General features: G+C 40.7%; 2 protein-coding genes across 2 annotated transcripts; both read right to left on the reverse strand.

The window, feature by feature from the left end:
* Positions 1-6,256: 6,256 nt before the first annotated feature.
* On the reverse strand, positions 6,257-7,201 carry LOC138083395 (olfactory receptor-like protein DTMT). The gene has a single exon (XM_068977272.1). The coding sequence runs from the start codon at positions 7,199-7,201 to the stop codon at positions 6,257-6,259; it is 945 nt and encodes a 314-aa protein (XP_068833373.1).
* Positions 7,202-14,807: 7,606 nt separating this feature from the next.
* On the reverse strand, positions 14,808-15,752 carry LOC138083273 (olfactory receptor 1E2-like). The gene has a single exon (XM_068977056.1). It carries the CDS (start codon positions 15,750-15,752, stop codon positions 14,808-14,810), a length of 945 nt encoding a protein of 314 aa, XP_068833157.1.
* Between the last annotated feature and the right edge of the window lie 8,734 nt (positions 15,753-24,486).

The following is a 24,486-nucleotide window of genomic DNA, read 5'->3' on the forward strand; positions in this document are numbered from 1 at the left end:
TATATAGCAAGGCACCTAAGCTTAACCAGTGGGTCAGAGAAGACATTTTTTTTTAATGAAGTTGAAGTGGTAGCTGACGAGTCTTCCAGGAAAAGATGAAAGTATCCAGAGAGAGAAAATGGTAAATGGAAAAACCCAGGGGTGAGAGCACCTGGAGCTTCTGACAAAGTGAAAGAGTTTCGTTGTGGCTGAAATACAGTGGGTGTGTTTGAAAGAGAGCAGAGGATGGGGTTCACTGGGAGAGGATAAATGTGAGTGATATAATTTGGAAAATTCCTCTAAAAGTCATATATAGAATTACTGAATGACCCAGACATTCCACTCCTGGGTATATACCTGAAAAATATTGAAATACAAATATATGTATATGAATGGTCATACTGGCACTATTCACAATAGCCCCCAAGTGGAAACAAGCATTCATTGTTAGCTAGGTAAATAAATGTGGTGTATCCATACAATGGGATATTATTCAGCAATAAAATATAAATGAAGTACTGATACACACTACAAGATGGATGAACCCTGGAAACATTATGCCAGTCACAAAAGTCACATTGTATAATTCTATTCACATGAAATATCAGAATAGGCAAATCCATAGAGAAATAAAGGAGATTGGCAATTGCTAAGGGAAAATGGGTAGTGATTGTCAGCGGGCATGGGATTTCTTTGGCAGTAATAAAAATTTCTAAAATTGTGGTGATGGTTGCACAACTCTGAATATACAAAAATATTCAATTTTATACTTTAAATGGGTGTATGGTATGGTATATAAGTGGGCTTTTCCAGTGGCTTAGCGGTAAAGTGTCTGCCTGCAGTGCAGGAGACATGGATTTGATCCCTGGGTTGGGAAGATGCTCTGGAGAAGGGAATGGAAACCCTCTGCAGCATTCTTGCCTGGGAAATTCCATGGACAAAGGAGCCTGGTGGACTATAGTCCATGGGGGTCACAAAAGAGTTGGACACGACTTTGGGACTAAAACAAAAAATGGTGTATAATTAACACAATTAATTATGTTAACAAATCTCAGAAAACAAGCCTTTATCATTGGGGGAATTTGTATACAGATTATTTTAAATATATATGTATTAATGTTAAATTTCTTAGATGTGATAATAGGATTACAGTCATATATGAGACTGTTCTTGTTTCTAGGAGCTCCTGAATGCTGAATTCTGTGGTTAAATGTCCTGATGTTTGAAATTTTCAAGCACTATAATATATGAAAAATGAGGAAAGAAAGAAGAAAGAAGTATAGAATAATCAATACAGGGAGGAAAGGAGGAGAGAATGGTATGTGACATAAATATAAACAAATGACATTATGTTTCATTTTTTAAATCCATGAGTTCAACAATATATCTTGCTCCTGTAATGATAATATTTATAGAATCACAATATTGCAAGTTGTTTTTTTCATAATTTGTAGAAAATAAAAGTCACCGTTTCTGCCTACATTGTATGCATTTCAATTCTGTTGCCACCAAAAAAAAGATTGATCTTACAAAAGTAGAGCAGGAGAAAAGGAACAACAATAATGTTCCGAGATGCAATAGTAAAAGACTCTCTTGAAATGAAGAAAGAGGCAGACTTACAAATCAAAAGGGACTTGTGTTATGAAAAAAAAATTGTAGCAAAAGTCATCTAATACAAAAACAATCTGATGAAATTTAAGTTTAGAGAAATAATCCCATGAGCTTCAACGGGGAAGAAGATGGTCATATGAGGGGCAGAGAGAAAAGGAGTAGTCAGCCTTCCCTCAGATTTCTTGAGAGCAATTTTGAAAAATGGGAAAACAAATGTCCACAAAATTCTATACCTAGCCAATTTGTCCTTCTTATATAAGCATACATACAAAAGGAAAATCTGAAATACGTGAAAATTCAATAAAATAGCATTCATGTACCATTTTTAAACTTTTAAAATAACTAGAGTATGTAATCCAAACAATCAAGGAATTAATTAAAATAAACAGCTCAAAAATTAAAAAGCCATAATATTGAAATAGTATTATGGGAAGAATTCTGTTTAACTTTACTGCCAATAAAATAAGAAAAGTATGTTATGATAATAAACACAAACAGCATGGTTTATCTTTTAGCAGCAAAGTTGAACTTAAGGCAAATGACATTAAACAGACCAAAATGCATTGCTATAATAAAGAAGATAAAAAGTTCCATTTGGAATCAGTTCAGGTCAGAAGAGATGCTATAGATAGGAGAATACATTATGAAAAATGAGGTAAGAGATAAAATGATGTGAATATGTGAGTAAAGACAGATAAGTAAAAGGTACATAGATCAATGGAAGAGAAGAGAGTCCAGAAATAGATTTACCCATACGAAGTCAATTGACTTCATACACAGGTGACCTGGTAATTCAGTGGGGAAAGGGACAGTGTCCTTCAACAATTCAAAAACTGGGTACAATGAAAATGTCCATCAAAAGGTGAATGAATGAACAAACTGTGCCATATTCAAACAATGGAATACCATTCCATAATAAAAAGAAACTACCAAGGCATGGAATTATATAGCTAAATCTACAAAACATTGTGTAGTGCTAAATATACCAGATACAAAAGAGTACATAGAAATGATTCCATTTGTATGAACTTCAAAATCAGGCAAGCCTAATCTGTAACTACAGAGATGAAATAAATAGAAATCAGATTGGTGGTCAGGGATGGGATTTTGATTTCAAAGGGTCACAGCAAATTTTGAAGTAGTGGAATTATTACAGCTTTGGATTGGGATAGAGGCTATATGAATGCTTATAATTATCAAAGTTCATTGAGCTGTACATTTTACATGGGTATATTGTCTTGTATGTAAACTATACATCAAGAAAATTGGAATATACATGTGCGTGTGCTCTTATTCCTGTATCCTTGTTCTTATCATAGGTTAATCATTTATAAATTTGTCAATTATCAGTTCAGTTCAGTTCAGTGGCTCAGTAGTATCCGACTGTTTGCGACCCCATGGACTGCAGCACACCAGACTTCCCTGTCCATCACCAACTCCCGGAGTTTACTCAAACTCATGTCCATCGAGTCGGTGATGCCATCCAACCATCTCATCCTCTGTCACCCCTTTCTCCTCCTGCCTTCAGTCTTTCCCAGCATCAGGGTCTTTTCAAATGAGTCAGTTCTTCACATCAGGTGGCCAAAGTATTGGAGTTTCAACTTCATCATCAGTCCTTCCAATGAATATTCAGGACTGATTTCCTTTAGGATGGACTGGTTGGATGTCCTTGTTATCCAAGGGACTCTCAAGAGTCTTCTCCAATACCACAGTTCAAAAGTATCAATTTTTCAGTGCTCAGCTTTCATTATAGTCCAGCTCTCACATCCATATATGACTACCAGAAAAACAATAGCTTTGACTAGATGGACCTTTGTTGGCAAAGCAATGTTTCTGCTTTTGAATATGCTGTCTAGGTTGATTATAGCTTTTCTTCCAAGGATCAAGCATCTTTTAATTTCATGGCTGCAGTCACCATCTGCAGTGATTTTGGAGCCAAAAAAAATAAAGTCTGACACTGTTTCCCCATCCATTTGCCATGAAGTGATGGGACCAGATACCATGATCTTCGTTTTCTGAATGTTGAGCTTTAAGCCAACTTTTTCACTCTCTTCTTTCACTTTCAAGAGGCTCTTTAGTTCTTCTTCACTCTGCCATAAGGGTGGTGTCATCTGCATATCTGAGGTTATTGGTATTTCTCCCAGCAGTCTTGATTCCAGTTTGTGCTTCATCCAGTCTAGCATTTCTCATGATGTACTCTGCATATAAGTTAAATAAGCATGGTGACAATATATAACCTTGATGTACTCCGTTCTCAATTTGGAACCAGTCTGTTGCTCCATGTCCAGTTCTAACTGTTGCTTCTTGACCTGCATCCAGGTTTCTCAGGAGGCAGGTCAAGTGGCCTGGTATTCCCATCTCTAAGAATTTTCCACAGTTTGTTGTGATCCACACAGTCAAAGGCTTTGGTATAGTCAATAAAGCAGAATTAGATGTTTTTCTGGAACTCTCTTGCTTTTTTGATGATCCAGTAGATGTTGGCAATTTGATCTCTGGTTCCTCTGCCTTTTCTAAATCCAATTTGAACATCTGGAAGTTCACAGTTCACATACTGTTGAAGCCTGGCTTGGAGAACTTTGAGCATTACTTCACTAGCATGTGAGATGAGTGCAACTGTGTGGTAGTTTGAGCATTCTTTGGCATTGCCTTTCTTTGTGATTGGAATGAAAACTGACCTTTTCCAGTCCTGTGACCACTGCTGAGTTTTCCAAATTTTCTTAAATTGTCAATTATGTGGTCATTCAATTACCACTTCATGTTTTTTTCATTTGCTTTTCCCTGGTTAACATTGACTTGAGCATCTTTTCATATTGTTTATTCTTGATAAATTTTCTCTCAATGTTCTTTATACATTTTTTCTGTTCAGCTGTCATTTTACTCTAATGTATTTGTAGGAGCTCTCTGGGTATTTTGAATTTTAATCTTGTGTCTGTTAGACATGTTATAGTCTGTCATTTCTCTGTCTTATTTTTTCTTACTATTTTCATGTTTATGCAGTGAAATATGTCAAACTTCTCTATATCAAAATAAGTTTGTCAAAAAATAAGTTTCCAAAAAATAATTCCATGAGAATATGATTTGATTGCATTGAATGTATCTGAGGAAAACCAACGTTAAAATTTGAGATTGCAAAGCTTGTTAAAATGAACTGTCAAAATGAATTTGTCAAATGGATTGATTTTGCTATACAAAATTGACTCTTCAAATGTAAATCAAAACTACAATAAGGTATCATCTCACTGCAGTTAGAATGGCCATCATCAAAAAGTCTATAAATAATAAATGCTGGATAGGGTGTGGAGAAACAGGAGCCCCTCCTACACTCTTGGTGGGAATGTAAATTGGTGCAGCACTATGGAAAACAGTATGGAGTTTCCTTAAAAGACTAAAAATAGAGTTACCATATAACCCTGCAGTCCCATTCCTGGGCATATACCTAGAAAAAATGAAAACTATAATTTTAAAAGACACATACTCCACAATGCTCACAGCAGCACTATTTACAATAGCCAAGACATGGAAATAACCTAAATGTCCATCAGCAGATGGATAGATAAGAAGATGTGATACAAACACACACACACACACAATAGACTATTACTTGGCCATGAAAAGGAGTGAAATACATGGATGAACCTAGAGATTTTCATTCTAAGTGAAATAAGTCAGACAGAGAAAGACAAATATCATATGATATCACTTATATGTAGAATCTAAAAATATGATAAAAATGAACTTATTTATAAAACAGAAACAGACTCGTAGACACAGAAAACAAACTGATGGTTACCAAAGGGGTCAGAAAGAGAGGGATGCCTTAGGAATTTGGAATTAACAGATATGATGACCCCAGGTGGGTTGGAACCAGATGGTTGATGATATTGACTCTTGGTTATCTCATCACCAACAAATCAGAAAACTGTCCATGAGAGATCATGGACCCCATAACCCTGTCCCCAGCAAGTAATCCCTTCTTCTTTTCCCAATATAATCTCTGAGCAAGACTTGGCAAGTTGGAGTTGGTTCTTTGGGACATGGTTTCACATTCTTCCCAGGATTGCCAAATTCCTCAATAAAGGAAGCTTTCCTTTTACCCAACACTTGTCTCGCAGCATTGGATTCTTGAGCAATGAGGAGCTGAACTTGAGTTTGGTAACAAGGTCAAAAAAACATAAGGTAAATACAAAAATAAATCAGAGGGAGAAAGAAAGCTAAGATATAAAATGATGTAAAAAATGTGCCTGGAAAAGTGAATAGGACACATTTAGGGGGGGCTGGGAGGTTGCGAAGTGTGGATCTTATTTCACTGATCTAAGAGTATAATTATTTTAAAATAATACCAGAATCAAAACAAAGTTATAACTTAAAAAAAAAAAACTCCTGCATTAAATTAGCATAAGCATGCAAAGTGTGAAGATCATTAAAAAAGCTGATCTTAAAATGTGTTTTTAGAGGGTCCCATAGGGAAGAAAAAGAGGAAGACCTTGCTACAAGATCATCAAGACCTCCTTCCCTAGTTCAATTATGCAACTACACTTTACCTATAGAATGATTATGTTCTATGTCATTTTAACAAAAGTTTACATGGTGATAAAAAAATTTTGAAATAATATTCAATATTAATATATCTACTAGATAAAATTGTATAGAAATACCAACCTTACCATCAAAGAGAGAAGTGAATTTTCTTTCTACAAAAGACTCTTCTGAGAGCTCCCTTCATGTCTCTGTTCCTCAGGCTGTAGATGAAAGGGTTCAGCATGGGGGTCACCACAGTGTACATCATAGACATGACAGTCTCCTTAACGGTGGAATTATTAGCTGATGGGCATAAATAGAGACCAATAATTGTCCCATAGAAGAGAGACACCACAGTGAGGTGGGAGCCACAGGTGGAGAAGGCCTTGCAGATGCCCTTGGCAGAAGGGACCTTGAGGATGGAGGACACGATTCGTGCATAAGACATGATGATGAGTAGGAATGGGATGACGATAATGAGCCCTCCAACGAAAAATATCACCAGCTCATTCACTCGAGTGTCAGAGCAGGACAGCTTCAGCAAAGCAGACAAATCACAGAAAAAGTGGGGGATCACGTTGTCTTCACAAAAATGCAGCCTGGCCATGAGCAGGGTGTGTAACATGGCATGGGATGTGGTCAGTACCCAGGGCAGCACCACCAGGGAGAGACAGAGCCTGGGGCCCATGATGGCGGTGTAGTGCAGGGGGAAGCAGATGGCCACGTAGCGGTCATAGGCCATGGCCACAAGGAGGAAGTCTTCCAGGTCTCCAAAGAACAGGAAGAAGTACATTTGTGTCAGGCAGCCAGCATAGGGGATGGACAGGTCTTGGCTCTGCATATTCTGCAGCAGTTTGGGCATTGCGACAGAGGAGAAGCAGAGGTCAGAGAAAGACAGGTTGCTGAGAAACAAATACATGGGTGTGTGGAGGTGGGGGTCCAGGCAAATGAGGACGAGGATGAGAAGGTTCCCCAGGACGGTGGTAACATACATGGCCAGGAACAGGACATAGAACAGGTTCTGATGCTCTGACTTGATGGGCAGTCCCAGCAGGAGGAACTCTGAGACAGTAGTTTGATTCCTTCCCGTCATGCTCTGTCTCCAGTATCTTTAGGAAGAAGTAATAGTGTCACAAAAACCTGAATTTCAGAATGAACTTATTTCTATGAGAAACTGGCTCTTAGGTGCTTTGTAAAACTATTTTATATTTTTCTCATCACAATAATTACAATTTTTACAGGACCCCAATTCTCTATAATCAGAATCTCTACCATTGGAAATGACTTATTTTCTTCATTTCTCTTTAACATGAAACAATATTCCAACTTTCCTAAAACATTCTTATCCCTTAGCTTCTGAGATACGTAATGTAAAGCCAGACCTCAGGGGCCATGATGGGCCTCCCTTCCTCTCCCTCCCACCGGCGGGGGAAGTCCCTAATGGAAGGAGCCTCCCAGATCCCGGGGACCAATGACAACACACTTCACCAGCTAAAGCCGCCCCACCCCAGCCACATAGAAGGACCTATCTGCCCGCGACGCCTCGGCCTGGCGACCTATCCGAACCCCCATCCATCTAGCCTGACCAGCCCTCACAACAAACGTATAAAAACCACCCCCAACATGGTCTGGTCCCGGACTTCCTCGACCTGCCTCGTTCAGGTCCAGGAACCCCGCCTGGGAGCGCTTCCCCATTAAAAGCGTGTTAGACACTCCTTTGGTGTCCTGGTCATCTTTACCTAACACATAATACATTGGTTTTTCCCATACTTGCCTGGTCAGACATCCTCAGTACTCTACTGGCTTTTGTTTTGTCTCTATCTTCAACTTGATTGATGTTCCAGGGTTTTTTCCTAAACACTGTTCTCTTGTAATTGTATATACCATAAGAAAAGGGCTTCCCAGGTGGTGCTAGTGGTCAAGAACTTGCCTGCCAATGCAGAGACAGTGCAGCCTCGCAGGTTACACTCCATGGGGTTACAGATTTGGACAAGATTGAAGCGACTTGGCACACATGCACCAAGAAAGACTCATCTACTTCAATGGCTTGATTACCATTTAGACTTCAGTTGTAGATGTCTCTCTAAACCATAGAATAATATACTCAATTGCCTGAGTAATATCTCTACTTGGATAGTACATCTACATCTTCAGTTAAACAGATTCCAAAAGAAACACAAGGTCTCCCTTTGTGTCTCTCCCGATTCCCTCCTCCTCTAAACTTCCATATCCCAGAAGAAGACTTCCAGGTTATCCAGATAAAGCATGAGAGTCTTCTTTCATTTCCTCCTTCTGTTATCAATACCCAACATCTGTCATCAAGATCCAGAAATTCTTTCTCCTTCACCGACTCCTTATCCACACTGTCACCACCTTAGATCAGCCTGACATCATATCTTGTTTGTACTATTGGAAAAATCTTTTTGTGAAAAAAAAATGCTATTGGAATATAGTTGATTTACAATGTTGTGTTAGTTTCAGGTGTACAGCAAAGTGAGTCAGTTGTGTATGTGTGTGTGTGTGTGTGTGTGTGTGTGCATGCACATGCTCAGTCATGTCCAACTCTGCAACTCCATGCACTGTAGCCCAGAAGGCTTCTCTGTCCATGGAATTCCCTAAGCAAGAATACTGGAGTGGGTTGCCACTTCCTACTTCTGGGGATCTTCCTGACCCTGGGATCAAACCCTTGTCTCTGGATATATATATATATATATATATATATCTCCACTCTTTTTTAGATTCTTTTCCCATATAGGCCATTACAGAGATTTGAGTATACTTCCCTGTGCTATACATTAGGTTCTTATTAGTTATTTATTATATATATTATATATATAATAGGTTATTATTTGGTTCTTATTAGTTATCTATTATATATATATTATATATATATGTTATACGTAGTAGGGTGTATATATCAATCTCAATCTTTGGAACAACCTCTTGATTTATCTCCCTGCTTCCATACTTGAAACACTCTATATCGGTATCTTTCATCATAGTAAGCATTCTAAGATGAAAAATGGATGACCATTCTCCATAAAGTCTTCATGGATTCTCATTGCTCTTAACGTAAAGGCAAATTCCCTTCAAAGGGTGACTCATGACCTCACTCTTGCCTAACTGAGACTTCATCTGGCCCCACAAATGTACTCACATTTCACTCTCCAGCAGAGCTGGACTTAAACACAACACTCTTGCTCCAGCACTTTGCACTCACTGTTCCTCTTCCCTAGAGTTCTCTCCCTTCTGCTCCCTCTTCCCATGGCTTCCCATATTTGTCCTTCATATACATTTCATGTCATCTGCCCTGCAAACCTTCCCTAGCACTCCCAGGCCAGAGGAGAATGCACTGCTTTTTCCAAGCATCCTTCTTGTCCCCACAGCACTCCATGACAATGGGGTCATTTCTCTATAGCTACCTTACCGGATTATACACTCCACGTAGGAAAGGCTCATGTCTGCCTTCACAGCTGCCGCAGAGCCAGCACCCGGCCCAGTGCCTGCATACAAGTGGTGTTTCATAAACATCCACTGGTTGTGCTTCAGGTTACAATGTGCATTCCTCCAACTTTAAAGCCAGCAAAACTCCTTTTAAGTTAGAATCACTACTCTTACTAACCCTTCTCAGGACAGAAACTCACCACCTTCGACCATTTAGCACTAAATTTGACCCTGTATTACAAAATGGGTGGAACAATGTTGTCCCCGTGGTATTGATTCTTGTACCTCAGACACACTGGGTGTAGCTCAGTCTCTTGTTCGTGTCCAACTCTTTGCGATCCCATGGACTGTAGCTCATCAGACGCCTCTGCCCGTGGGATTTCCCAGGCAAGAATACTGGAGCAGGTTGCCATTTCCTTCCCCAGGAGAATCTTCCCAGCCCAGGATCAAAGCCATACCTCCTGTATCCCCTGCGCTGGCAGGCAGATTTTTACCACTGAGCTACCTGAGAAGCCCTTTCAAACACACTCCTATTACACTGATACGGATGATATAGATAATAGAGACATAGGCACATATGTGGATAGATAGAGATAAAATTCTCCATTGGATCTGTTTCTCTGGAGAAACCTAACACTCCATAGTGCACCTCACAGTGGGCGAAAAAGCAGAGAAGCATCATTAGATGTGGAAACTCTTTCATTAAAGACATAACTGAATCCAACAGCTGGGATTTCACCCCTTGATGCTAGCTGATCCAGCTACGTCAGTAGGTTTTCACATGGATATTACATAGAGGCAAAACACTGGGAAGAGACCCTGGCAAAGGAGCAGGACCCCATTTGTGTGACTGGGGATCACATCTGTATTAAGAGTGTGACTAGTAATCACAAACCAGAGACAGGACTAGGGGATGTTTTCACTGACGGTGCCATGAGCCTCTCACCTTCTTCACCTGTTAATTCAGTAGTTTTCAGGCAGAACTGCACTTGAGGAAATCTAGGGTAGTGCTTCTTAAATTTAATATCCCTGAAAAATCTGCTAGGAGTGCTTGTAAACACTGATTTTTATATAGTAGGCTTGCTTCTGCATTCTAATCAGCACCCAGGTAATGCCCCTCTTCAGTCCATGGGCTTCACCATGAGTAGCAAGAATACATGACACTGTTAAAAATAAAGATCACTGGACCCCTGAGATATATAATCACAGTCTTTGAGAGGAAGCCCATACACAGTTCTTAAAGCTCCAAGGTAATTTTGAAATAAAACAAGGGTTCAGAAGTACAGCATTAATACTTACCTCAAGAGTTGTGAGTAATAAAAATAGATTATAACATGTGAACCTTAATAAAAATTTCTCAAATGTAGTGAAGTTTTGGGAAGCAGAGAGGTAGAAAAGGAAAGCATTACCTAACTTGAAAAACTCTCCTGGAGAATACCACACAACCTGAAAATTCAAGACTCTCAGATTGGAAAAACCCTAATGGACCAGCTTATTTACTCTCTGCCCACCTTAGCCACTGTGAGAGGACTGTGACCCAAGATCCTGCTCTCCTTTATTCACTAAGGCATGTGAGATAACAGCCTCTAAAGTCATCTCTGACATCTGGAAAATCCTATTCACATCTCTCATTCTGCACATCCTTGGGCCAAACGGGCCCTGCATCCCAGAGGAGTCTGTGTCCTGGAGGAGCTCATTAAAAACAAAGTAATTACTTGAGGCCTCTCTAGGACACCATCTCCCATGGTGGCTCAGATGGTAAAAATCGGCTTGCAATGCAGGAGATCCAGGTTCAATCCCTAGGTCAGGAAGATCCCTTGGAGAAGGGAATGGCAACACACTCCAGTATTCTTGCCTGGAAAATCCCATGGACAGAGGAACCTGGTGGGCTACAGTCCATGGGGTCACAAGAATCAGGCACGACTGAGCGGTTAACACTTTCACTTTCTCTAGGACAAATGGTCTCAGGGTCCTGGAGCAATGACTGATTACAATCACTGATCACACCTGACTATACTTTGGGGAAGGTGGGGATGGAGAGAAGCTCATACATGAAAGCTTAATCACTGACTGTTTAGGGAATGGACAGTAGACACTTGCGGTTGGAGCCTACATTTCCAGAGGTAAAAGAGGATGGAAGTCACTTTTTGTGAAGTCATAAAACAAGCAGGAACCATACGGTAGTCCCCTAAAAATTCTGAGGAGTGTAACAGGCTGTTTTCTGTGGGCAACAAGAGAGCTTCAGTGGTTTGAGTAAAGTGCCAAGAAAGACATTGGTTTTTTGGGTTTTCTGTTTTTGTTTTCTGACCATTCTGGGCAGCATGTGAGACTTTAGTTCCCTGACCAGGGATCAATCTAGCACTCCCTGAAGTGAAGACTCAGTGTCTTAACCACTGGACTGCCAGGGAAGTCCCAAGACATACTTTGGAAAGATTCTCAGGGTGGAAGAATCTCTCAGTAAAACACCATTTCCCATAAATGATCTGTAACTAACACGGAGTAGTTACCTACATGACACAACCATATGCAAATATATAGGAAGTACTAGAATAAGAGACAAGAGAAAGACGCCCTGATCATATTCAATTCTTCCTCAAATCAAGATAGAAAAGAAAACCCAGTGTGAATCCCACTGAAGTACTTCTGCCTTCTTACTTCTGTGGGAAAACATACTGGCGCCTGCCACATGTGTGGCAGATGTGTCAGAATGCCTCCTAGTTTCCAGCTCTTCCTGCTGCTGCAGTTTTCTATGGCCACAAAGCCATAATTAACTGTTTTTGGCTGTGCTGGGTCTTCCTCGCTGTGTCTGGGCTCTTCTGCAGTTGCCGTGAACAGGGGCTACTCTAGTCGTGGGGTGTGGGCTTCTCGTGGCGGTGGCCTATCTTGTTGCAGAGCATGGGCTCTTGGCGCACAGGCCTAAATAGCTGGGGCACATGGGCTTAGTTGCCGTACGGCATGACAGAGGAGCCTGGTGAGCTAAAGTCCACGGGGTCAAAAAAGAGTACACACTTTCTAACATCATACACAAAAATAAACTCAAAATGGATTAAAGATCTAAACATAAGACCAGAAACTATAAAACTCCTAGAAGAGAACATAGGCAAAGCACTCTCCAACATAAATCACAGCAGGATCCTCTATGACCCATCTCCCAGAATACTGGGAATAAAAGCAAAAATAAACAAATGGGATCTAATTAAAATTAAAAGCTTCTGCACAACAAAGGAAACTATAAGCAAGGTGAAAAGACAGCCTTAAGAATGGGAGACAATAATAGCAAATGAAGCAACTGACAACTAAGCTCAAAAATATATAAGCAACTTATGCAGCTCAATTCTGGAAAAATAAATGACCCAATCAAAAAATGGGCTAAAGAATTAAATAGACATTTCTCCAAAGAAGACATTCGGATGGCTAACAAACACATGGAAAGATGCTCAACATCACTCATTATCAGAGAAATGCAAATCAAGACCACAATGAGGTACCATTTCACACCAGTCAGAATGGCTGCAATCCAAAAGTCTACAAGCAATAAATGCTGGAGAGGGGGTGGAGAAAAGGGAACCCTCTTACACTGTTGGTGGGAATGCAAACTAGTACAGCCACTATGGAGAACAGTGTGGCGATTCCTTAAAAAACTGGAAATTGAACTGCCTTATGACCCAGCAATCCCACTGCTGGGCATACACACCGAGGAAACCAGAATTGAAAGAGACACATGTACCCCAGTGTTCATCGCAGCACTGTTTATAATAGCCAGGACATGGAAACAACCTAGATGTCCATCAGCAGATGAATGGATAAGAAAGCTGTGGTACATATACACAATGGAGTATTACTCAGCCATTAAAAAGAATACATTTGAATCAGTTCTGAGGTGGATGAAACTGGAGCCAATTATACAGAGTGAAGTAAGCCAGAAAGAAAAACACCAATACAGTATACTAACACATATATATGGAATTTAGAAAGACGGTAATGATAACCCTGTATGCGAGACAGCAAAAGACACGCAGATGTACAGAACAGACTTTTTAACTCTGTGGAAGAGGGAGAGAGTGGGATGATTTGGGAGAATGGCACTGAAACATGTATACTATCATATAAGAAATGAATCACCAGTCTAGGTTCGATGCAGGATACAGGATGCTTGGGGTTGGTGCACTGGGATAACCCAGAGGGATGGTATGGGGAGGAAGGTGGGAGGGCGGTTCAGGAGTGGGAACTTATGTACAACCATGGTGGATTCCTGTTGATGTATGGCAAAACCAATACAGTATTGCAAAGCAAAAAAAATAAAAAGAAAAGAAAAATCCAGTTTACAGGAGGTAAGCACGGGAGAATTTTGAATTTTAAATAGTATTGATCTCGAGGACACAGTATTATATAATGCATGTTTTTTGTTACTTTTTCAGAAAACATGATAAATTAATTGTTTAAAAAAGGGACACAGACGCTGAAGAAAAGGCTCCCCTCTCCACCTTTAGTGTGGCAGACCTGGGTTCTCAGTGGCCTTCCTAGGAGCATGGCATGGCCCGGATGGTGGCCTCATATATCCAAAAGGGCCAGGTTTAGGAAGGGATCACTTGCCCAAGAATTTGCTGCCACAGCGGCCCACAGTGGGCAAGGAGGCAGCACATCCCAAATTAATGCTCTTTTACAAGCTATCGCAGCTGTGCTGTTTCTTTTAGTCGCCTCCATGTTTTCAAGTGGGAGGATGATAAAAGTAACTACATTGGGAGTTGTCTGGTTCAGTAAATATGAGTATCCTACTGTGGGCCCAGATTCTGCAGTTTCAGTCTCTTCATTCGTGAAACGTCTGTCCAAGGTGGTGGTGTGTCAAGGGCAGAGGGGAGAGGGTGTGTCAACAAGTAAATGAGTAAATGCTCAGTAAACAATAGTGTTTATTTCAACAGTAAATCAAACATTGAAAACAGTAATGAAAAAAAAAAGGTGGAGGGAGGGCACAAAGATTAATTGGAAATTTAAAAATGAAGCTTCTTTGAGTTACCTGGAGAGAAAAATGAGAAAGATCCAGCTAGGAGGTCACTGACATCCCCTTTCCAAGTCCTACTACATACCTCCACTGTATCTCTTTTACTTATTGGAAAATATCCTACTAAGTCATTGTAAAAAAAAAAAAAGATCATTTAAAACAGAAATCTGGGTTAATATCATAATATTGATATTAATATACCTACTAAATAAAATTGTGTAGAAATCCCAACTTTATCATCATCCTAACTTTACAGTCATAGAGAGAAGGCATTTTTCTTTTTGCAAAAGACTCTTCTGAGAGCTCCTTTCATGTCTCTGTTCCTCAGGCTATAGATGAAGGGGTTCAGCATGGGGGTCACCACAGTGTACATCATAGACATGACAGTCTCCTTAACGGTGGAATTATTAGCTGATGGGCATAAATAGAGACCAATAATTGTCCCATAGAAGAGAGACACCACAGTGAGGTGGGAGCCACAGGTGGAGAAGGCCTTGCAGATGCCCTTGGCAGAAGGGACCTTGAGGATGGAGGACACAATTCGTGCATAAGACATGATGATGAGTAGGAATGGGGTGACGATAATGAGGCCTCCGACGGAAAATATCACCAGCTCATTCACTCGAGTGTCAGAGCAGGACAGCTTCAGCAGGGCAGACAAATCACAGAAAAAGTGGGGGATCATGTTGTCTTCACAAAAATGCAGCCTGGCCATGAGCAGGGTGTGTAACATGGCATGGGATGTGGTCAGTACCCAGGGCAGCACCACCAGGGAGAGACAGAGCCTGGGGCCCATGATGGCGGTGTAGTGCAGGGGGAAGCAGATGGCCACGTAGCGGTCATAGGCCATGGCCACAAGGAGGAAGTCCTCCAGGTCTGCAAAGAACAGGAAGAAGTACATTTGTGTCAGGCAGCCAGCATAGGGGATGGACAGGTCTTGGCTCTGCATATTCTGCAGCAGTTTGGGCATTGTGACAGAGGAGAAGCAGAGGTCAGAGAAAGACAGGTTGCAGAGAAACAAATACATGGGTGTGTGGAGGTGGGGGTCCAGGCAAATGAGGACGAGGATGAGAAGGTTCCCCAGGACGGTGGTAACATACATGGCCAGGAACAGGACATAGAACAGGTTCTGATGCTCTGACTTGATGGGCAGTCCCAGCAGGAGGAACTCTGAGACAGTAGTTTGATTCCTTCCCATCATGCTCTGTCTCCAGTATCTTTAGGAAGAAGTAATAGTGCCCTTGAAAACCTGAATTTCAGAATGAACTTATTGCTATGATAAACCGGCTCTTAGGTGCTTTGTAAAACTATTTTATATTTTTCTCATCACAATAATTACAATTTTTACAGGACCCCAATTCTCTATAATCAGAATCTCTATCTTTGGAAATGATTTATTTTCTTCATTTCTCTTTAACATGAAACAATATTCCAACTTTCCTAAAACATTCCTACCCCTTGGCTTCTGAGACACATAATACATTGGTTTTTCCCACACTTGCCTGGTCAGACATCCTCAGTACTCTACTGGCTTCTGTTTTGTCTCTATCTTCAACTTGATTGATGTTCCAGGGTTTTTCCCTAAACACTGTTCTCTTATAATTGTATATACCATAAGAAAAGGGCTTCCCAGGTGGTGCTAGTGGTCAAGAACCTACCTGCCAATGCAGAGACAGTGCAGCCTGGAGGGTTACAGTCCATGGGCTTTCTAAATTGGACAAGATTGAAGAGAATTAGCACGCTTGCACCAAGAAAACCTCATCTACTTCAATGGCTTGGTTACCTTAGACTTCTGTTGTAGAAGTCTTTGTAACTCGTAGAAGAAGATACTCAATTGCTTGAATATTATCTCTCCTTGGATGTATTACAGGCATCTTCAGTTAAACAGATTCCAAAAGAAACACATGATATCCCTTTGTGCCTCTCCCGATTCCCTCCTCCTCAGGTCTTCCATATCCCAGAAAAAGACTTCCAGGTTATCCAGATTAAAACATGAAAGTCTTCTCTCATTTCCTCCTTTCTGTTATCAATACCCAACATCTATCAACAAGATCTAGAGATTCGTTCTCCTTCATTCACTCCTTATCCAAACTGTGACCACCTTAGATCAGTTTGACATCACGTCTTATTTATACTATTGGAACCATCTTTTAAAAAATGTCATTGGAATATAGTTGATTTACAATGTTGTGCCAGTTTCAGGTGTACAGCAAAGTGAATCAGGTGTGTGTGTGTGTGTTTCCAGCTCTTCGAAGCCCCATGGACTTCAGCCTGGAAGACTCCTCTGACCATGGAATTTTCCAAGCAAGAATACTGGAGTGGGTTGCCATTTCCTACTCCTGGGTATCTTCCTGACTCAGGCATCAAACCCACATATCTTGCGTTCCCTGCACTGGCAGGCAGAATCAGTTATATCTATACATACATCCACTCTTTTTAAAATTATTTTCCCATATACGCCATTACAGAGTATTGAGTATAGTTCCCTGGGCTTTACAGTAGGTTCTTATTAGTTATCCATTTTATATATAGTAGGGTGTATATGCCAATCTTAATCTTTGGAACAGCCTCTTAATTCATCTCCCTGCTTCCATACTTGAAATCCATCAGTATCTTTCACCACAGTAGGCATTTGAAGATGAAGAACGGGTAACCATTCTCCATAAAGTCTTTGTGGATTCCCATTGCTCTTCACATAAAGGCAAATTCCCTTCAAAAAGGTGACTCATGACCTCACCCTTGCCTAACTCTGAAACTTCATCTGGCCCCACAAATGTACTCACATTTCCCTCTCCAGCAAAGCTGGACTTAAACACAACACCTTTGCTCCAGGACTTTGCACTCACTGTTCCTCTTCCCTAGAGTTCTCTCCCTTCTGCTCCCTCTTCCCATGGCTTCCCGTATTTCTCCTTCACATACATTTCATGTCATCTGCCCTGCAAACCTTCCCTAGCTCCCCCAGACCAGAGGAGACTGCACTGCTATGTTTCCAAGCATCCCCACAGCACTGCATGACAATGGGATCGTTTCTCTACAGCTGCCTTCTTCACTGGATTATAAACTCCACGTAGGAAAGGCTCATGTCTGCCTTCACAGCTGCCGCAGAGCCAGCACCCGCCCCAGTGCCTGGATATAGGTGGTGTTTCATAAATATCCACTGGTTGTGCTTCAGGTTGCGATGTGCATTCCTCCAACACTAAAGCCAGCAAAACTCCTGTTAAGTTAGAATCACTACTCTTACTAACCCCTCTCAGGACAGAAACTCACTACTCTCAACAATTTAGCACTAAATTTGACCCTGTATTACAACATGTGTGGAGCAATGTTGTCCCCGTAGTATTTGTTCTCGAACCTCAAACACACTATGTGCTCAGTCCCTTAGTTGTATCCAGTTGTATCCAGTTCTTTGTGATCCCATGGACTGTAGCCCACAAGGCTCCTCTGTCTGTGGGATTTCTTTCCCAGGCAAGAATATTGGAGCGGGTTGCCATTTCCTGCTCCAGGGGAATGTTCCCGACGCACGGATTGAACCCGTGTCTCCTGCATCTCTTGCACTGGCAGGCAGATTCTTTACCACTGAGCTACCTGAGAAGCCCTTTTGAACACACTACTATTATACTAATACAGATGATATAGGTAATAGAGATACATGCACATATATGGATAGATATAGATAAAATTCTCTATTGGATCTGTTTCTCTGGAGAAGCCTAACACTCCTCAGTGCACCTCAAGGTAGAAAAACTGGCACCCATTAGACGTGGGGAGCTCCTTCATTAAAGACATAACTGAATCCAACAGCTGGGATTTCACCCCTTGATGCTGGCTGATCTGGCCACGTCAATAGGTTTTATACATGGATATTACATAAAGACATAACACTAGGAAGAAACACTTGTTTCTCAGAATTTTGTTCCCTGGCAAATGAGCAGGACTCCATTTGTGTGACTGGGGATTACATTTGTATTAAGAGTGTGACTAGCGATCACAAACCAGAGACAGGACTTGCGATGTTGTCATTGATGGTGCCATGAGCCTCTCACCTTCTTCAGTAAGTAGTTCTCAGCCAGAACTGCACTTAAGTAAATCTAGGGCAATGCTTCTAAAATTTAATATCCCTGAAAAATCTCCTGGGAGTGCAAGTAAAACACTGATTTTGATACATAGGCCTGCTTCTGCACTCTAATCAGCACCCAGGTAATGCCCATGCTGTAGTCCATGGGCTTCACAGTGGGTAGAAAGAATACATGATGCTTTTAAAAACAAAGATCACTGGACCCCTCAGTAAATATAATCACAGTCTTTGAGAGGAAGTCCATACAAAGTTTTCTGAAGCTCCAAGGTGATTCTAAAATAAAACAAGGGTTCAGAAGTATGGCATTAGTGCCTACCTTAAAAGTTGTTAGTATACTGAAACTACACAATGCTGTAGGAATAAATGATACAGTAAGTAATACATCAGAATGCTATTATTAATAAAAAATAGATTAAATGAGTGAACATTAGTAAAAACTTCTCCAGTGTAGTGAAATTCGGGGAAGTAGAGAGGTGGAAAAGAAAAGCATCACTGTACTTGAAAAACTCTCCTACTGAACACCATTCAACCTGGGAAATCAAGACCCTCAGGTTGGAAGAACCCTAAATGACCAGTTCATTCACCTTCTGCCCAACTTACCCAGTGTGTGAGGGTGACTCCAGGATCCTGACCTGAGATCCTACTCTACTTTATCCACTAAAGCATGTGAGATATTAGTCTCTGTAGACATCACCTGCGTCTGAAACTTCCTTTGCCACATCTCCCATTCTGTACATCCTTGGGCCTAAGGGGCCCTAGATCCCAGAGGAGTCTGGATCCTGGAGGAATTCATTAAAGTCAAAGTAATTAGCCAAGGCCTCTCTAGGACACCACCTCCCATGGTGGCTCAGATGGTAAAGAATCTGCCTTCAGTGCAGGAGACACAGGTTCAATCCCTGGAGAATGGAATGGCAACACACTCCAGTACTCTTGCCTGGAAAAATCCCATGGACAGAGGAACCTGGTGGGCTATCATCCATAGGGTCACAAAGAGTCAGACATGACTTAGCAACTAACACTTTCACTTTCTCTAGGACAAATGCTCTCAGGGTCGTGGAGCAGCGACTGATTACAATCACTGATCACCCCTGACTATTCTTTAGGGGAAGGTGAAGATGGAGAGAAGCTCATACATGAAAGCTTAATCACTGCCTGTTTAGGGAATGGACATAGGACACTTGTGGATGGAGCCTACACTTTGGGAGGTAAAAGAGGATGGTTCGTGAAGTCATAAAACAAGCAGGAACCCTACTGTGAGTATCCTAAAATATCTGAGGAGTGTAGCAGATGGTTTTCTATGGGCAACAAGAAGCCATCAGTGGTTAGAGCAAAGTGTCAAAAAAAAGACGCATATTTTGGAAAAATTCTCAAGGTGGCAGAATCTCTCAATACAACACCATTTTCCAAGAATCACCTACAGCTAACAATAAGTAGGTATCTCTGACACACCTATATGCAGATAAATAGAAAGTACTAGAATAAGAAAAAAAGATAAACTCTCCCTGGCCATGTTCAATTCTTTCTCAAGCCAAGACATAAAAGAAAATCCAGTTTGAATCCTGTTGAGATACTTCTGCCTTCTTGCCTCTGTGAGAAAACATGAATAGCACCTGCAACCACCATCATCTCTGCATGTGTGTACATAGTCAGTTGCTCAGTCATGTCTGACACTTTGTGACGCCATGGACCATAGTCCTGGAAAAGGCGATGGCACTCCACTCCAATACTCTTGCCTGGAAACTCCCATGGACAGAGGAGCCTGGTAGGCTGCAGTCCATGGGGTCGCAAAGAGTCAGACACAACTGAGCAACTTCACTTTCACTTTTCACTTTCATGCATTGGAGAAGGAAATGGGAACCCACTCCAGTGTTCTTGCCTGGAGAACCCCAGGGACGGGGGAGCCTGTTGGGCTGCCGCCTATGGGGTTGCACAGAGTCGGACACGACTGAAGCAACTTAGCAGCGGCAGCAGCAGCAGCAGGACCATAGTCTACCAGCCTCCTCTGTCTAAGGAATCTTCCAGGCAAGAATACTGGAGTGAGTTGCCATTTCCTACTCTAGGGGGTCTTCCTGACCCAGGGATTGAACCCACATCTCCTACATTGGCAGGTGGTTTGTTTATCATTGCACCACCTGTATAGCCCAACATCATCTCTAATACTCCCCAAATGTGTCAGAATATCTCCTAGTTTCCAGCTTTTCCTTATGCACCGTTAACTATGGCCACGAAGCCATAACACCTTGTTTCACTACCCATTCCGTGTTCTCCTCGGCCACCATCTCAGCTGTATGGCTTTCTCACATGATCACATAATGCAAATCTTCATTCCTAGTGAATCAGCATCTTCACCGGTCTTGCCTTATCAACTTGTTTTAGTTTTATTGATATTTATTTTTAAATAGAAAATACTAAGTGGCACTCAGAGAATTCCCTAGAATTGCAGACATGGTCCTCTCTGACCCAGTTGTATGGAGAAACCCAGTTGTGAATGTCTTTGCACATTTGTTTTTGCACATTCTAATTTATAGCACCAACCCAGGCTCAGGTAATGTTAATCTTTGCATATGGGTTCTCATAAGTGACTTCCCTGGTGGCTCAGATGGTAAAGCGTCTGCCTACAATGTGGGAGACCCGGGTTCAATCCTTGGGTCAGGAAGATCCCCTGGAGAAGGCAATGGCAGCCCACTCCAGTACTTTTGCCTGGAAAATCCCATGGACAGAGGAGCCTGGTAGGCTGCAGTCCATGGGATCGCTAGGAGTCGGACATGACTGAGCAACTTCACTTTCACTTTTCACTTTTCACTTTCATGCATTGGAGAAGGAAATGGCAACCCACTCCAGTGTTCTTGCCTGGAGAATCCCAGGGACGGGGGAGCCTGGTGGGCTGCCGTCTATGGGGTCGCACAGAGTCGGACGCGACTGAAGTGACTTAGCAGCAGCAGTCCATGGGGTCGCAAAGAGTCGGACATGACTGAGCAACTTCATCTTTCTTTCACATAAGGACCACAAAATGTCCAGGTGATTTGTTCAACTTCCAATTTATGAAACCACTGTTACATCCCTTGGCAGAAGCAGTCCTCCCTTGAGACCTACATGAGACACTTCTTGCACATCTTCAATTCTCTCAGCTTCATCTCCTCTCCCAGACATGGCTTAGTAACCAGCTCTGCACCGGCTTCAGCAAGCTTTAGTAGTGCAACCTGATGGCACCTCGCCTCCATTCTGTTCCACATGGTTCAAGCTTCCTGCTGTGGGATTTCTCTGACTCCATGAAACACAGTGTCATGGGAAACCATCTCAGTATTTATACTAGTATTTAAGCAAATGATCCATCAAGAATGAATTGGTTTTGTTAACATGAGGTGTGGATTGAAGTTTGTTTTTTCACATGGAAATCCAAGGTCTCCAGCATCATTGGTCGACAAGACTGTTTTCTACTGAATTGTCTTTGCACATTTGTCAGTGATCAATGGATGGTGCATGATTGATCTAGTTTTTGGATTCTATAAGGTATTCTATACTCTCTATATCGATCCATATTTCTCTAATGCCACCATTTTAAATCTTTTAGTCATAGTAAATTTACTTTTTTGGTTTCTTTGCCTTTACATGTGTATTTTGTAATCTTATGGTCCATTTATACTACCAAAAAATCCTCTGGAATGTGTTGAATCTCTAGATCGTTTTCAGAAGAACATCTTAACAATATCGAGTCTTTCATTCCATGAACATGTTGTATCTATCAATTTCTTTAGTTCTCAATGAGTTCTTAATCAGAGTTTTGTGATTTCAAGATATAGACCTTGTATATATTGTGTATGATTTATGTCCAAGCATTTAAAGTTCTGGTGCTATTATATTAATAAGATGGTACTTTAAAAATACAATGAAGAAGGACAGTCTCTTCAATAAATGGCACTGGGGAACTGGAAATGCAAAAGAATTTAACCCAAATGTGTTAATGCTTGAACTAAGACCTAAAACTAAAAAAACTCCTAGAAGAAACATAGGCAGTAAAGTTTTGACATAGGTCTTGGTGACTATTCTTTGAATATGACACCAAGGACATAAGCAACAAAAACAGAAATAAATGGGAACTACATCAAACTAAAAAACTTCTGCATAGCAAAAAAAAAACCACCAAAAAAATGCAAAGGCAACACACCTAATGGGAGCAAATATTTACAAATCATATACCTGATAAAGGGTTAATATACAAAATGTATATAAAGCAAAAAAGCAAAAGTCTCATTGAAAATGTTCAGAGGATAGGGACAGTTTTGCAAAGAAGACATACAGATGGCTAACAGGCACATGAAAAGATGTTCAACATTGCTAATTATTAGTGATAAGCAAGTCAAACTGCAATGAGATATCACCTCATACCTATCAGATTGGGCTATCATCAAAAAGAACACAAATAAAAATGTTGGAGAAGATGTGGAGAAAGGGAACCCTTCTACACTGTTGGTAGAATGTAAATTGGTGCAGCCACTGTGGAAAACAGTATGGAGGTTCATAAAAAAATAAAAATAGAACTGCCATATGACCCAACAATTCCACTCCTGGATATATATCTGGAAAAAAAAAAAACTAATTCAAAAAGATACATGCACCCAGGTTCATAGCAGCACTGTTTACAATAGCCACGATGTGGAAGAAACACAAATGTCCATCAACAGAGAAATGGATAAAGAAGCTATGATGTATATATGCAGTGGAACATCATTCAGCATTAAAAAGCACACAATTCTGCCATTTGCAGCAATGTGGATGGACCTAAAGAATATTATGCCTATTGAAATAAGTCAGACAAAGACCAATACTATATAATGTCACTTACATGTGAAATTCAGTATATATACAAAACAGAAACAGACTCACAGATATAGACAACAAACTAGCGGGATATTGATCTGCACTTTTCATATAATGTTCATCTGGTGTAACTATCAGGGCCACTGTGACAATTCTCAAAAAAAAAAAGGAACTACCACATGACCCAGCAATCCCAATTCTGAGTGTATACCCAAAGGAAATGACATGAGGAATATGAAGAGATACCCTCTCTTCATCATTCACGTCAACAATATTCACAATAGCCAAGATATGGAAACAATTCATATGTCTATTAACCAAGAAATGGATAGAGAGAATGTGGTATATGCATATAATGGAATATCACTCAGTCTTTAAAAAAAAGAAATATTCAAATTGGCTGACTATGTGGATGAGCCTACAGGACATGGCACCACGTGAAATAACCCACTAACAGAAGGACAAATGCTGAATGATTCCATTTTAGGTGTGAGTTATCACAATAGTTATATTCATAGAAGAGAGAACAGAATGGTGGTTGTCAGGAGCTGGAATGAAGAGAAAATAGAAAGCTGATTTTTTATGGGCATGAAATTTCTGTTATATAAAATGAGTAAGCAGTAAAAATATAAGATAGTGCCTACAGTTAACAATATGGCGTTGTACATGCTAAAACACATGCAGAGGAGAGAAGTCATGCTCAAAAAAAGCATTATTTATTTTATCAGTAAATTAAACATTGGAAGCAGTTTTAAAAAGGGGGGTGACACAATGATTAACTGGAAGTTTAAAAATAATTCTTCTTAGGGTCACCTGAAGAGAAAAAAAGAGGAAGACTTGTAGGTCATGGACATCCCCTTTCCAAGTCCAACTACAAACCTCCACTTTATCTCTTTTACTTATTGGACAATATCTTATTATGAAATTGTAACAAAACGATTATTGAAAAAAGCTATGGTTAATATCCCAACATTAATATCAACACATCTACTGGATAAAATTATGTAGACATTTACCATTAGAAATTTTACCAACTTTACCA

The sequence above is a fragment of the Capricornis sumatraensis genome, chromosome 8 (assembly GCF_032405125.1).
Source record: "Capricornis sumatraensis isolate serow.1 chromosome 8, serow.2, whole genome shotgun sequence".
Lineage (NCBI taxonomy): Eukaryota > Metazoa > Chordata > Mammalia > Artiodactyla > Bovidae > Capricornis > Capricornis sumatraensis.

Bases quoted from the DNA above. Each gene is read 5' to 3' on its own strand.
- LOC138083395 (XM_068977272.1), bottom strand. From the start codon at position 7,201: ATGACGGGAAGGAATCAAACTACTGTCTCAGAGTTCCTCCTGCTGGGA.
- LOC138083273 (XM_068977056.1), bottom strand. From the start codon at position 15,752: ATGATGGGAAGGAATCAAACTACTGTCTCAGAGTTCCTCCTGCTGGGA.